This window comes from Coturnix japonica, chromosome 8, assembly GCF_054131305.1.
Source record: "Coturnix japonica strain WE chromosome 8, WE-NBRP24, whole genome shotgun sequence".
Taxonomy (NCBI): Eukaryota; Metazoa; Chordata; class Aves; order Galliformes; family Phasianidae; genus Coturnix; species Coturnix japonica.
In genome coordinates, this window is record NC_140670.1 from 32,317,638 (window position 1) to 32,331,674 (window position 14,037).

The following is a 14,037-nucleotide window of genomic DNA, read 5'->3' on the forward strand; positions in this document are numbered from 1 at the left end:
AACAGTGCGTCACCACCCTCTGGGGGAAAAACTTCCTCCTCAGATCCAGCCTACACCTATCACCTTCAAAACCTGTAAGTCCATGAGGCTTTGCTTTGCTGCTGGTGCCCTTCTGAAAGGAAGCAGATATGGCATGTGGGGTTGTGGGATGGTTTGGGCATGGGGATCTCATAGAACATCTCCAACCTTAAAGATTCTGGGATTCTAAAGTTAAACGTATCCTGTGCTTGAGTCTGCCCAGACTGGTGAACTCCAAATGGATCATTTTGCTTAGTATTCATTACTCATAAATTGTATAAAACTTCAGCTGTTTGCCTTTCCCTTTGTGTTCAATTGTGTGCTATGCAGCATTTACTATAGATTCTGAATTATTGAAGACTCAGTGATAGCAAAGCCTAGACATGTGCTATTTTCAACATACAATTATGGCAAATATTGATTCTGCTCTACTCTAAAACCATATTTGTGACAGTATCCAGAGTGGCTGCTATTAATAGAGTGCATCATTTTGAAACAAGCTTCTCTTACACATCAGAGTGATGTTTAAAGCAGATTCTCCCTTCCCAAGTTTTCCCAGCCTACAGGACTTCTGCCAGACAACAGCTCATGTCAGCATTGCACTGGGCAGGCACTGAGGTGCAGGGAAAGACATCTTGCACCCCATGTATCTCAGCAACAGCAAGAAGAATCCTGAATTCCTGGTCCTGATAGCCAGCACTAATAGCGAGCTCCCTGATGTCTTTTTGATGTGTACAGTGATTTCATTACAGAAAATAGGCTGAGAAATTTGTAGCCGCTTTCCCAGAGTATCTGTGTTAGACTCTGGTCTAACTCAAACCATTCTATGGTGATGCTGTGATGATACAGATAAAGATACACAAGTGTTGCTGCCCTGCCTGGGTGGCAGGAAACTCTTTGAAAGGGTAGATAATGGCAGAACAAGGGGAAATGGTTTGAAGTTGAAGGAGGGAAGATTGAGGTTGGATGTCAGGGGGAAGTTCTTTACTCAGAGAGTGGGGAGGTGCTGGAACAGCTGCCCAGAGAGGCTGTGGATGCCCCGTCCATCCCTGGAGGTGTTCAAGGCCAGGTTGGATGGGGCCCTGGGCAGCCTGAGCTGGTATTAAATGTGGAGGTTGGTGGCCCTGCCTGTGGTGGAGGGTTGGAGCTTTGTGATCCTCAAGGTCCCTTCCAACCCAAGCCAGTCTGTGATTCTATGATATGGTTCTATGGAATCAAATTAAGTGTTAAATGTTAATATCAGGATTTTGTCTTAGATGTGACCAGAAACCTGGGGCTTTGGGGAAGGGGAGGTACAGAAAGCCATGTGCTGCCACATCACTGCTCAGAGGCTGCTCCCTGCAGTCACTCATACATTGTAGTGACCCACAGTCACATCCTGCAGTTCTGTGCTGCTGCCCTGAGGCTGGGTCCCCACGTGGGACAGCTGCATCCCATCATTGGAGCTCTGCTCCATCCCACCTTGTGGGCACACAGGTGAGGAAATGCCTCCTGGCTTTTGCAGGCCTTCCTGGGACTTCACAGGCCTCTCACTGTGCAATTACAGGAGGGTTTTAGTCTGATTATACATGAAAAACTCCTCTCTATAAAGAAATTCAAAGATCAGAGGCATTTTCTTTCAAGTATTACACTGCCATTGGAACACTCCTGCCGCTTGGTACAAAACGTTTCTGCAAGGCTCTATCAAACCCTTACTTCATGTTTCCATTGTTGGGTTTTATTTCCACCCTCTCTCTATTTAAACATTAAATTGGAGCAATTCAGTTGTATCCATTTTTTCTTTTCTTTCACTGAAATCTATCGCAGAAGTTTTAATTGCAGCTGGAGCAGAATGCACAGTCACAAAGCCACAGCAATGGAGAGCATGAGCAGCACCGCAGGCTTCAGAACCAAGCACAAATAAATGACACTTTTGTCCTTCAGACCCGGGGAAACGTGAATGCAAATTCTATAGTCTGATTTCTTTTTTTTTCCTGATCCCCGCTATTCTCTAATCTTATCAAATATATATTCCTGTATTCCGACTCAGTCTGATCAAGCAGCTCTGCTGTAAACAAGCAGCATTAGATTCTGTCAAGCACATTTTCCTCACAAATCCAATTTCCATGTTTTTCGCTGGTGACGCTTTAGCCATTCCTTGGTATACAAAGCTCCCTCTGCATATTATATTGGCCATGCTCTATAGCAGCGTGCGGCACAAGGCCGTCGTGCTGTGTGCTGCCTCTCTTTGGCGGCCATCCTCATTGCGCTCTGGTTTTGCCACGTTCCTGCTTTCCCCTTCCAAGAGAGGTGAGGAGCATTGCTCAGCACCAGCCCAGCACCCAGCACCTGCCCATCCACAGCATGGCCAATCCCATTGCTTGGCTGTGAATGGAGGTGCCTCGAGGTTCATAAATCTGTATGCGGCTCTCCGGGTTCTCTAACAGCAATTCGTTTTAATTACGTGCGACATAAAAAGACCACCTACAGATGAGACAATACAGCCGTAAGATTCTCAAGGTTACTTTGGGGAATACTTCATAACTGAAGTGTGTTTTCCCCGAGGAGTTACGCTACCATTTGATTTAATTTTTAATTTTTACATTTTAATCAAAAATAGATCAAATGGCGGCGTTCCCTCCTGGGAAACATACTTCAGATGCGAAGCAGTCCATGTTCCTTTTAAATATGTAAAGCTGCCATTTATGTATAACTCATGAATGACACCCTGTGTTGCAAGCAAATATCATGTGGTGATTTCTATATTGTTTCAGTAACAAGGCAGTAATCACACACAAATATCGCCGTGCCCAATCCCACCAAGCAGATGGTATTCAAAGGAGGAACTTCAGAAGCTCGCATGCTTCACTCCAAGAGCCAACAAAGGGCCACTGTGCAGTGAACACATTGGTGATGGCATAGCTGTGTCCCCTGGGCAGTGGCATTGGATCTTAAATGCTGCTCCTTGGAAACTCCCACTCAGATTCAGAGTGTGGTGTATGTACGGGGAGGGACGTGGATGTGGTTTAGTGGTGGAATATTGGTGGTAGGCGGATGGTTGGACTGCATGTCTTGGAGGCCTGTTCTGGCCTTGATGGCTGTATGAATGGAGAGCAGAGCTTTCCAATCTGATCTCAGCTTGTGGACCTTAAAGTGTCATAGCAGTGGAATGGTAAATCTGTTTTCTGACAGCAGGTGAGGTTCAGATAAATTAATGCCTATTGGATCTTCCTGGGATTCTTCCTATTGTTTTTCTGTTGAAAAAGAAAGTAAGAGGTCCCACATCTTCCTTGCTTGTTCAAATGTGGTTACCATGAATCATAGAATCATAGAATGGCCTGGGTTGAAAAGGACGACAACAATCATCTCATTTCAACCCCCTGCTGTGTGCAGGGTTGTCAGCCACCAGACCAGGCTGCCCAGAGCCACATCCGGCCTGGATGGGAGTCTGATGTGTGGGAGAATCTTGAGGTGTAACCCTTCATTTTATAATTACTGCAAGCAATCAAAGCAAAATAACACTGTTACTGAGTGACTTTTGTCCGCCAATACGGGCTGCCACATTGTGCTCTCAGGAACCACTGTATTATGGTGTCAGGGGAGATGTCACAGTTTGAATGTGTACACAGCTTTCCCAGCTAACTTTGACATGAACACCATCATTTTCCATGTATGTGATGCATACATTTCTCTCTCTGCCTCATCCTATGCAGACTGCCTGCAAGCTCCACACACACTAAACCAAAAGCTTGGTTTCTTCCTCTCTGACAATGAACTCAGTGTGTAGTTATCAGCAAACAAACAATTATGTGAACGTTGAAGTTTAAAGCAACTGAACTCGGTGCATAAATTTTGCATAGCAAGGATAATGTGTTTATTATTTGCATCAATAATACATTCACCCTATCAACTTCACATTTGCTCTTGCACTTTCTTACGAGGCTTAATTCTCTCATCTTAAATGTTCCATCTGCTTATCTTTATACAAAATGTATGTACAGCCAAATCGTGTTCATCTCTAAGCAGACGAAGCCACTTTTCTCTCAATACGTGTAGGCATAGGTGACAAAATCAGACAAAAAGCAATGTTTTCTCCACTCTCTTTGCCTCGCTTACAGTGTCAGTGCTCCTGGGCACAGCTGTTACCTTCCCAGGAGTGTTGGGCTGTGCTGTGTGGCCAGGGTTACACTCTGGACTGAAGACAGAGAGGGTCAGGTTGGGTATCAGAGCAATGTCTGCTCCAGAGAGCTGCTAGGCACTGGCACAGCTGCCCAGGGGTGGGCAGTGCCATCATGGAGGTGCTCAGAGCTGCGGGGATGTGGCACTGAGGGGGTGGGCAATGGGCACAGTGGGGACGGGCTGGTGGGGCTCAGAGCTACAGCCGCAGCAATGCACAGCGTGCAGCACTGGCTGAGGGATTTGCTTTGGAACCACGCAGCTATGGAGCGGAGTGATAATCTACATAAAGCAATGAGATGTAAGGAGATTAGAGCTTAGATTCACAAGGCTGTCTGGACACCTCTATTTCTACCTAAGTCTGCAGGAACAGAGGTGCTCCAATTAGGTGAGGAAAAACAAGGCCTGGAAAGGCAGATGGAGCTCAGTTGAGAAATGTTAATGTTTAACTCTCCATTAAGCCAAACCTGCAGAGGAAATACGTTGTTTCTAAATATTGATTCTGTGTATTGTTCGTGTTTTTGGGCAGTGAGGGGAAGAACCAGGTGGGCAACGTGGTACAAATGAAGCTACATAGTGTACAAACCCCAAACCCTTTTGTTTAGCTGGGTGCCTCAGCGCCTGCAGAACACAATTCAGTGATTAATGGCAGAACAAAACCAGACGGTTCGTACAGTAGCCAAAGGTGGGTTTAATGCTTCTGCTTTTGCAACAACTTATAAAATACAAAGTTAAAAAATATTATATCGTTTTCATCTGAATTAAAAACTGATCTACACACACCTCAATAAAAGATGCTTTAGGTTATTCTGTGTACAAACCACAGCATTAAGAAAGATAAAGAATCGTATTTATCAATAAACCGAAACGCAGTCATATGAGGCCAAGAAAAGTCCTACAAAAATAGTTCTGAGGTTCCGCTGCAGACCTGACACCCGTCTGCTCTAAAGAAACATCCGCCATCCCCAGCTGCACTGTGATTAAAACACAGCTCACCTACCAAACCAAACAGCGGCTCTTCACTATGCTGAACTATTTCAGCTTCAACTCATTTGTGTCATGGCTGATTCATAAATGCATTTTGTCCATTAAAAGGCATGGAGCAAGCAATCACATCCTTCCTAAGGATTCACATTGAAGTTTATGCTGAAGGTGGTTTCTTGTTTATGTTTGAACTCCAAGCCAACTCAAGGACTACCAAAAGGAGGAAGCTGCTATCAGAACTAGTCAGAGCATCTTCACCCTCTGCCGATTGAAGGGTACACACACACCTGAACTGCAGTCACACTGGAAATGCTTCTTAAATAGGGATGATGGCAATGTTTGCTTAAGGATAACTCAGGTATGACACTACCCTGATGCCCAATATGTCTTTGTATTAACAAGTACGAAGGCAAAAACTGCTGGAATCTCCCAGCATTTCAATAGTTGTGATTTCTGATGTTCCAGACTGAGCTGTGAGACAAAAAAAGGGATTCCCAGAACGAAACAAGTTCTCAAAGATTGTTCTCCCTGTTGCAAGAAGTGTTCCCATACAATGCCTGTCCTGTTTCTCAGCCTTTCCCCATCTGCTGTTGGGCACACAGATGACTGCTCCCAGCCCACCCAGCCCTCTTATGGCCATAGAATTGCTCTGACACACCCTGTATTGTGTCCCTGGGGAATGCAAAAGGCTGTAGGTAAACAAAGACCCAGCGTGGGACAATATTACTCACCTTTCTTTTCTACAGCATTTATATATTCGAACCGCACGCATGATTAACAACTACCAACCAATTAGATCTGATATAAAATGCAGCATTACATTTTGAACAGTGCAAAGAAGGTACCACAGGCCCACGTTCACACTGCAGGTTAAAAATAGTACCAAGTTCTCCTATTTACTTGAGCTGCAGAGATGCAGTAATCTCCAAGGACTGAGCTGAGAGCCACTGTGGGCAGTGTAATAAAATACCTGCACAGTAACAATGAGAAGACTGATATGAAAAAATTACATTAAAATCGAACAGAGTATGACTTCATCAGGGCTCTGTAATGCAGCCAGGAGGAACGATGACCAACCCTGTGAGTTATGTATGGTGGCACCTTACAAAAACCAAGTAATGGTTACTCTGAAAGGAGAAGGATTTGAAAGACCGTGACAGGAGCTACAAGGATTGTAAAGAGAATCAATTAGTTCTCAATCTGACTGTGTTCTATTGACTGAAACACAGTCAGGTTTTGAGCTAACAGAAGAAATATGTGCACTGCTATCTATTTAAATGGAAAATCATCCTCTCGGTCTGATGGTTTATAGTGTATTGCCCATGCATTAAAAACAATATGGTGCTCCTTTGGTCCAATATACCGTAGCAGAAAACTTCTCCATGAACAAGACCAAGCGTCATTTCTCTTCTTAAGACACCTTAAATTTTGACTACATACAGTTCTGCTAACAGCTACTTCCAAGCATTGAACTCGGTGACACCCAGTAGGTTCTGGGTCACTTTGCAGTGTCTGCACTTTTAGATACCTCTCAGCCTTCTAAGTTCAAAGTAACTATTTCAGTTTTTACAGCACAGAAACTGAAGCTCAGCCATCTTCTTTTCTTAGCTGACATTGTTACCAGGAGGTGTAAAAGACAACTGGAAAACCTTGTAACAACGACCTGCCCACAAAATACAGCCTAGCTACCCAGTAACATGCAGTTGCAGAGCAGTGTGTTTAGATACCATTTTACATTACTATTTTGCACTAGGTGATAACTCTGTTATGATGATATGGGAATTTGCTCATGCACTACTATCATTTCAACTGAGCATATGTTCCTTTCTAGCTTGGATAGGTGCTATTGCTTGTACCAACCTGTACTGGGAGCTGGAGAGCTCAAGATGAATTTCTTACCTTCAAGGTAACACAACCAACACAATTCTAAAACCACTGTGTTTCTCAGTGATTTGATCTTTGAGCAGACTGCCCTGCTTCTGTCACTGAAGGGAACTGTGAGGTGTATGAAACAACCGGCAGGACCACAGAATCAAAGGGGTCAGGGGCAGCTCTGGAAATCATCCAGTCCAATCCCACTTTGCAATGATTTCCAAGGGACCTAGAATTTGTATGGGATTGAAGGATAGTCATTCTTTCTTAACCAAACTTTCCCAATGCCAATTTAGAGCAGCTCTGCTTAATAAACTTATCTCCCCATCTGTTGCTTAACTGAATTCAGCATTTATATGATATTCATCTATATAGGAAGAGCGCCTTGTTAATAAAAGTCAACTCAGTGCTAGCTACAACCCCACACACAATAAGGGAAGAGATCTAGGACTATGGTAAGATTTCTCTAAGAATTTTACAGTGTGATAAATGCCACAGAGACAGTGACCCTTCAAAGCCTGGTACTTTTGCAGCTTCAGAGCTACCATTTGAATGTACACTGAGTACTGCCCTTAGAGCAGGAGGAGCTGGAAGCTGTTCTGCCTGCCTTGCTGCTGGTGGGCTGAACCCTGCCCAATGCTCTTCTGTTCTGAATAGCAGCCAGCTCCATTCCAGAGCAGCTACTGAAGTGTCACATCCAAATAACACAACTTGGATTCCTTAAGAGTTTAAAACCCGCAGGTGTTTAAAAATTACATAGGTCTGCAGATTAAATTATTTGTGGCAAGCCGATAAGGTCAAGTTGGGTAACAAGCCAAAACAGACTTGTTCAAGTAACACAACAGTTGGAAAGAAGGAATCCCAGAGCATCAGATGGTATCTTCAGCAATTAGAGAGGACTGTGCAGATCTGAAGCACCACTCACCTTTGCATTATAATGTTGTTCAAATAATACTGATTTTTTCTTTCAGATAGTTATCCGCCACATTCACTTATTGCAAATCAAGTAAGAGTTTGGCATGTAGGAAAGATACCTGAAATGAATGCATATTCTGGATTTTTCAATATTAATTTCAATAGGGTTTTCACTGGCCTTTGCATAGCTGTCAAGCTGATCGGCTTTCTGCCTAGAACTGAAGAGTCCTCCCATTGCTGCCCATTTATACATAATTGAAGTGAAAGTGCAGGCCCAGTACCAGTGTGAACACAAGGACAACCTCCAAGAGTACCAGAGAAAGTGCCCAAGTGAGACAGTGAAATACCCTGTATCAGCATGACCATTAGCCCAGGGCCAGGTGAAGACTGGACCAAAGGCTAAACCAGCTTCGCTGCTCCGAAAAGTTAAATCAAATACATATTTCTTCATACATTTGAGATACCTTAAATACAAAAGCATTTTTCCAAGTGTAAAAACAGTGGCATCCAGCTGTGTGATGGTGGAGTAACACAGGGCAGCGTGCTGAACATTCGCCACGAGTGAACCTACTGAGCTGTATGCTGCTCACAGGTGCATTTCCAGAACCTAACAGGGAAAGCAGCGCTGCTTATCTGCTGTCTGTCCGTCTCTAGCAGCCCAGGATGTGACTGAAGTGTCCCTGAAATGACAAAACAGAATCCATTTTCAAACATGACTGTAAAAGAAATGGACAATCCTGCTGACAGCACCTCAGGAGCTCCCCCCTTTCCCAAAGAATTGGTGGACAAAGGTTAAAAAAGCTGCACATTCAGTGCTGCTCTCATCCCATACTGCTGCTGTGATTGAGGTTCCTCACACAAAGTACAACGCTGAGAAGACTGTCTCCATCCAAGGTGAATCCTCTCAGCCCTGTATGCCTGTATTCTGTTTGCCTTACTCCACTGTGGGTTTTTATGTTTCTGAATTCCCTCCCATTGGTGGCATGCAGTTTCTTAGAGAATTTTAACATTATTACTATGAACAAGCATTGCAACATTATTTATTTTGCTACCTGGAGGCTCTTCCCTCGGGGACATTTCAGCTGTTCTGAAGGACTTCCATGATGCATCTTATTCATTGTGACAAGCTCATTTTCCCAAGGTGAAATTTTAATTCTGAAGAAAACGATCAGCTTACTGCACGTTTTATTCTCAATACAGGCTGCTTCTTATTTTAAGAATGAACATGTTACTAATAAAAGTCGTACTACGTTTATCAAGTGTAACCGTGTTATGTAGCATGGCATGGCTGCAAGCAACTGATGATCTGAAGGGAACACAACTGACAAACCCATACAGTCAATTCACCCACAGTTAGAGGAGCTGTGGATGAATTGTGCTGTGGATGCAAGGACACCCACATGAGCCAGCTTCTATCAGGATGGCTTTACGAGCTCAGCACAGCATGCATTCAGCTGCGCTAGAACACAATCCCAGTTGCTCTAGTCCTGTCTTTGTGTCTGGCATTATGTCTAAACTAACAAACCCTGCTGACCGAAAGCCAGAGTCAAAAAGAATCCTTCCCCTCTGCAAAAACACACCATGGGTGCAAAAGCAGTCACACATTTCCTTTCATCCAGATTGTTCCAGGCCCATGAGTCCATGGAGAACAGAATATATGTGCTAACTTGATTATTCCATTACCAAACACTGCATCTCACTCCTTAAACTCTAACTGGCATTTGACGTCATGCAACAGACATCGATAAACTTTGGCACCGCTACAGGGAACATCAAGTTAAACAGAATCTGAGCCAGTCACATTTTAGATCAGCCTGCTTTGAGCAAAGTAGTTTCTATTTCAACTCATGAGTCTAATTCAGCAAGAAGTCTAGCGAGTAGCTATCCAAGGGCTCCAGATGTTTATAACACCGACTTGAGTCATCGTACTGACAGCACAGGACAGTTAAGTAGGAAAGTACTTTGCATTTGAGATTCCAGCTCTCCTTGAGTACAGTCAGCAGACTGTCTCCCTCGGTTCTTACACCTGAAGCTCAAAAGCATTTAGAAGTCATCCATTATACCCAAACAAATGAATGCCTGTTGAAGAGGTGAATTATATATCATAAGGCATCCGGGTTCATAATGATGATTTCCAGATCATTGCACAGTAAATGCCTTTTCAGCTCCCATATGCTTAAGAGACTTGTGAAACTTTGGTCAAGGAGGGCAGATTGAGGTTGGATGTCAGTGGGAAGTTCTTTACTGTGAGAGTGGTGAGGTGCTGGAACAGCTGCCGAGAGAGGCTGTGGATGCCCCGTCCATCCCTGGAGGTGTTCAAGGCCAGGTTGGATGGGGCCCTGGGCAGCCTGGGCTGGTATTAAGTGTGGAGGTTGGTGGCTCTGCCTGTGGTGGAACCATCATCTTTTAGTCGGAGATTCAAGTCCTACCACTGCAGTGTTATGCCAGACTATGCTGTGCCAAATCCCAGCTGTTGACTACAGCCTGCACAAATAGAAAAGCCAGTTTTTCCCAGCTTACTTTCCATATCAGGATGGCCCAGAAGACAGCACTGCTCAGCTGTCTTGCTCTGCTATTCTGAATGGCAATCTGCCTGTGCTGAGCTCTGATGGTTACCAGCTTGTTTAAAGCCGGGTCTAGTATGTCTGCAGTATATGATGGTATGGTGTACGTCTGCTCATTGGAAAGGAACTATTGTGTTAGTGGAAACAATAAGAAACAGAATGAGAATCCTGAGTATTTTGTTATGATTCTGTAAATCAAAGCAGACATAATAACGGGGTAGAGGAAGTTGTATGTTACTGTTTGCTTCAGTTACTTCCTAAACTCTGCTTTTTAGTGTGAACGTGAAAAATGTGTTTGCAGTCTCCATATTTTCCAACTGCTGCTGGAAACATATTAGTTTGTGCTCTGCTGGCATGCCTCCGAGATGCTAAATCAATCCGCCTTCTTTTATTTACATGCTTTATTCCTGAGCAATGTAATTGTGGTTTTTATTAACCGTATGTTTTATGGATCTAATACTTACGAACAAGTCTATCTTTTATGTCACAGAAAGAAGGTGAATATACTTACAGATTCTCCAGCAATACATCTCGGGCAAGGCTGGGCAGTCCCTCTGCTTCCTTGGTTGTCAAAAATCTAATTAATAAAAACATGGACAGAACCATAAAAAAAAGCCAAACAAAAAACCAATTACTTGCAATTTTATTACAAAACTGGCTTTAAATGTATTCTAATAAATAGATACGTTGACGGTGTAAACATACCATTGAGTTTTGCTTTGTCTTTGTAGCCCAAGGACCATAGCCAGAGGAGACTTTCTGTTTCGAATCCAGCTCCATAGCACAGTCAATGAGGCGAGCATCGACCTCATTTGGAACGGATTCTAAGGGCTTGCACACTCGCTTCTGAAAGAATAAGAAGGAATACATGCATGTCTTTACAAGGCATAGGGCATTGGGTACAAGCCTGAAGGATTTGTTTATGACTGACAGGGATCTTATATTCACTGGGAAGAATAGTCAGTACAGTGAGTTAGTAAATACAGCCTGGCAGGCAGGAGGTCACAAACACTGCATGGAGCACCGTGCCCGGTGCTGGATGAGCAGGGAGATGTGTGGATCTCACTAAATGTCTCTGAGCCTCAGTTTCAGAATGTGGGGGGAGAACGCCCGTGGGAAAAGAGGATACGTCACCCTCCATTAACATCTAATTTCGGATGGGGCTTATCAAAGGAGCAGATCATGGGAAGTTCTGAGAAACGGCTAATTAAATCAAGGAAACGGAAGGAAAACCCTGCAGCCAAGTCAGACAGTTATGAAGACATCTTTTGTAATGATTTATTTGGGTCCTTTCCTGCAAACTGCCACCTTCTCACAGCTTTGCTCTGCTACCTGAGCAATCAGCTTCCTGCTGCTCACCTGAGCTCTTACCTGGTAAGGGGCAGCTTTGGACAGGCACTAATCGGGAGCCCTAAGAAGGGAACAACCCTTGGCCTGTGACTGCACAGGGATGCTTCTTGAAACTGGAGCAGCACGTTAATAACAATGAGACATGTCAGAAGTGATGCAGACGTTTCGGGGTCTGGCCCTGGTTGAATCCCAAGGAGATGTGTGTGCTTTTGAAACAACTTTCTGAACAAACTTGAGGGAGTAACAACGTTCCATCTCACATAGGATCTCACAGGTGGGAGAGGCATTGCCACAGAGCTGACAGGCTGCTGAAGCACGGGAACTAAATCGAGAAGTTGAATGTATTACGTACAAATGAAATGGATCAATACAGCAGGAACCTCAGAGGAAACCAGCTGAAAGGAGCACACTATCAAGGAACAGAGGATATTTGGATGGGAAGCAAATCAAAAAGCAAAGTATGTATTGTACTAAGGAAGAATAATGTTGTAAGTCTGAGGAGGTCCTCCAAAGGCAGATTGCCTTCCGCTGGGAGAACGTTCTCTTCCCTTTGTTGCAGCAGAACTCTTCCTTTATTAAAAGCCAGAGCGTGATGCTACGGCAGCAAAGCAGAGTGTGAGATGAAGGAAAAGAGGAAAAAATGATTCACTGCTACGGATTGGGAGAAATTTGGCTCATTAAAAACAAACTCCAAGCATTGTTATGGGGGAGTTTAAGACATTTAGCACCAGTGACAGGAATTCAGCACACAGAGAAGCTGGCTGACAACGCCAAGACAATCAGTGGGAGCTGCTGGCAGAGCTGGCTGCGGGGAACGCTTCACTCCTGGAATTCTCTCTTAGGAAAGAAACGATCGATACATCAATCCTGCCTGCGAACAGAACGCGTTTAGCTCAGGACTCAAAGTGCCTGTGATTAATAAGGATCAATGAGGGAGCTACTCAAAAGGCATCCACGCACTGCGCCCAAACGACTCGTTTTGTTGGGAGAGAATGTTGTACGTCTCCAGCCTGAAACATAGTTGGAGACAAGCAGCAATTCACACCATGTCCCAGAACGGGCAGATGTTCTGTCACTCTCTCTCCCAGCTGGTAAGTCCTGGGGAAACACGTGTGTTTGCTGTTCGAATGGAGGCCTCGCCGCAGGCTGCTGCTTAGCAAAAGTGAAACCAAACGGGAGCAGAAGGCGAATGGACGGGCTGTCCCGAGCGGGAAGGGTCCCCCGGGCTCACAGATCGCACCGCTCTGCCCTGAACACCGCAAACGTTACGGCACGGAGCTCCATCCTGCACGACGTTCCCTAAATGCGCGCAGATCGCTGCACTGACGAGCAAAAATCAATCCTACGTCCCTCCGTGTAACACACAGCGGGAGCAATGGGGGACCAGCAGCAGCAGCACTAGGGAATCTTTGCCACTAACAGCGATCAGAGCGGCCTCAAGGCCGGGGCTCAAACCCCCCCACGGGCCGGACCCCCCCACCCCCTCCCCGCCGCCGCCAGGGGGCCGTGAGCCCGCCGTGCCCATCACCCCCCGACCCCCGGCACTCACGCGCTCCGGTTCTCCCGGCTCCGGCTCCTGCCCGCCCTGCAGCCCCCGCCGCCCCCGTGTCAGCGCCTCCATGGCGGCGGGGCGGACACACGGCTCGGGCAGCCCCAGGGCTCCGCCAGGCCCCGCTGCCGCTCCGGGCAATGCCGCCCTCCCGCACGGGGCGGAGCCGGGGGCGGCGGGCAGCGAGCACGGGGTTGGGGCGGCGCTCGGAGCTGCCCCGTCCGACTGATGCGATGCTGGAGCTCGGAGCGTCGCGGCGGAGCAAGTTGTGATCAGCTGTTAGTTCTGCACGGCATGAGCAATAACGGCGATGTTGGGCTCCTCCCTTATTGGGGTGACGGGACTGCAGCACGGTGCTATGGGGGGCCGGCATGGGTCAGTGCTCGTCCCAGCTGGGACGAGCTGTGGGTCGGCAGGACGAGAGGGGATGGCCCCACGGTGAGACAGGGTCTGGTTTTGAACATGAAAACAGCATTTTCTCTCTTGGATGTAATGAGCAGCACTGCTTCTGTATATTCCACCAGTGTAAATAAGTGAACCGGGTGGATGGCTCCCGTCTGAATGAGGTGAAGGTTTCTGCGGGGTTTCACTGTTCACAGGTTGCCCAAGGAGGCTGTGGATGCCCCATCC

The 14,037-nt window shown here is 45.8% G+C and overlaps 1 protein-coding gene across 1 annotated transcript; it reads right to left on the reverse strand.

Annotated features, from left to right (window-relative positions):
* Positions 1 to 4,844: 4,844 nt before the first annotated feature.
* On the reverse strand, positions 4,845 to 13,549 carry C8H10orf143 (chromosome 8 C10orf143 homolog). The gene is made up of 4 exons (XM_015867591.3): positions 13,408 to 13,549; positions 11,214 to 11,354; positions 11,020 to 11,085; positions 4,845 to 8,624 (listed from the first exon to the last, which is right to left on the reverse strand). The coding sequence occupies exons 1-4, from the start codon at positions 13,477 to 13,479 to the stop codon at positions 8,595 to 8,597; spliced, it is 309 nt and encodes a 102-aa protein (XP_015723077.2). The 5' UTR covers positions 13,480 to 13,549; the 3' UTR covers positions 4,845 to 8,594.
* Between the last annotated feature and the right edge of the window lie 488 nt (positions 13,550 to 14,037).

What these genes read in the sequence shown, in the direction of transcription:
- C8H10orf143 (XM_015867591.3), bottom strand. Translation starts at nt 13,479, where the DNA reads ATGGAGGCGCTGACACGGGGGCGGCGGGGGCTGCAGGGCGGGCAGGAG. An exon ending in AGACAAAGCAAAACTCAATG is followed by an intron (nt 11,086 to 11,213) that starts GTATGTTTACAC and finishes TTTATTAATTAG; the next exon opens with ATTTTTGACAACCAAGGAAG. An exon ending in GATGTATTGCTGGAGAATCT is followed by an intron (nt 8,625 to 11,019) that starts GTAAGTATATTC and finishes TTGTCATTTCAG; the next exon opens with GGACACTTCAGTCACATCCT.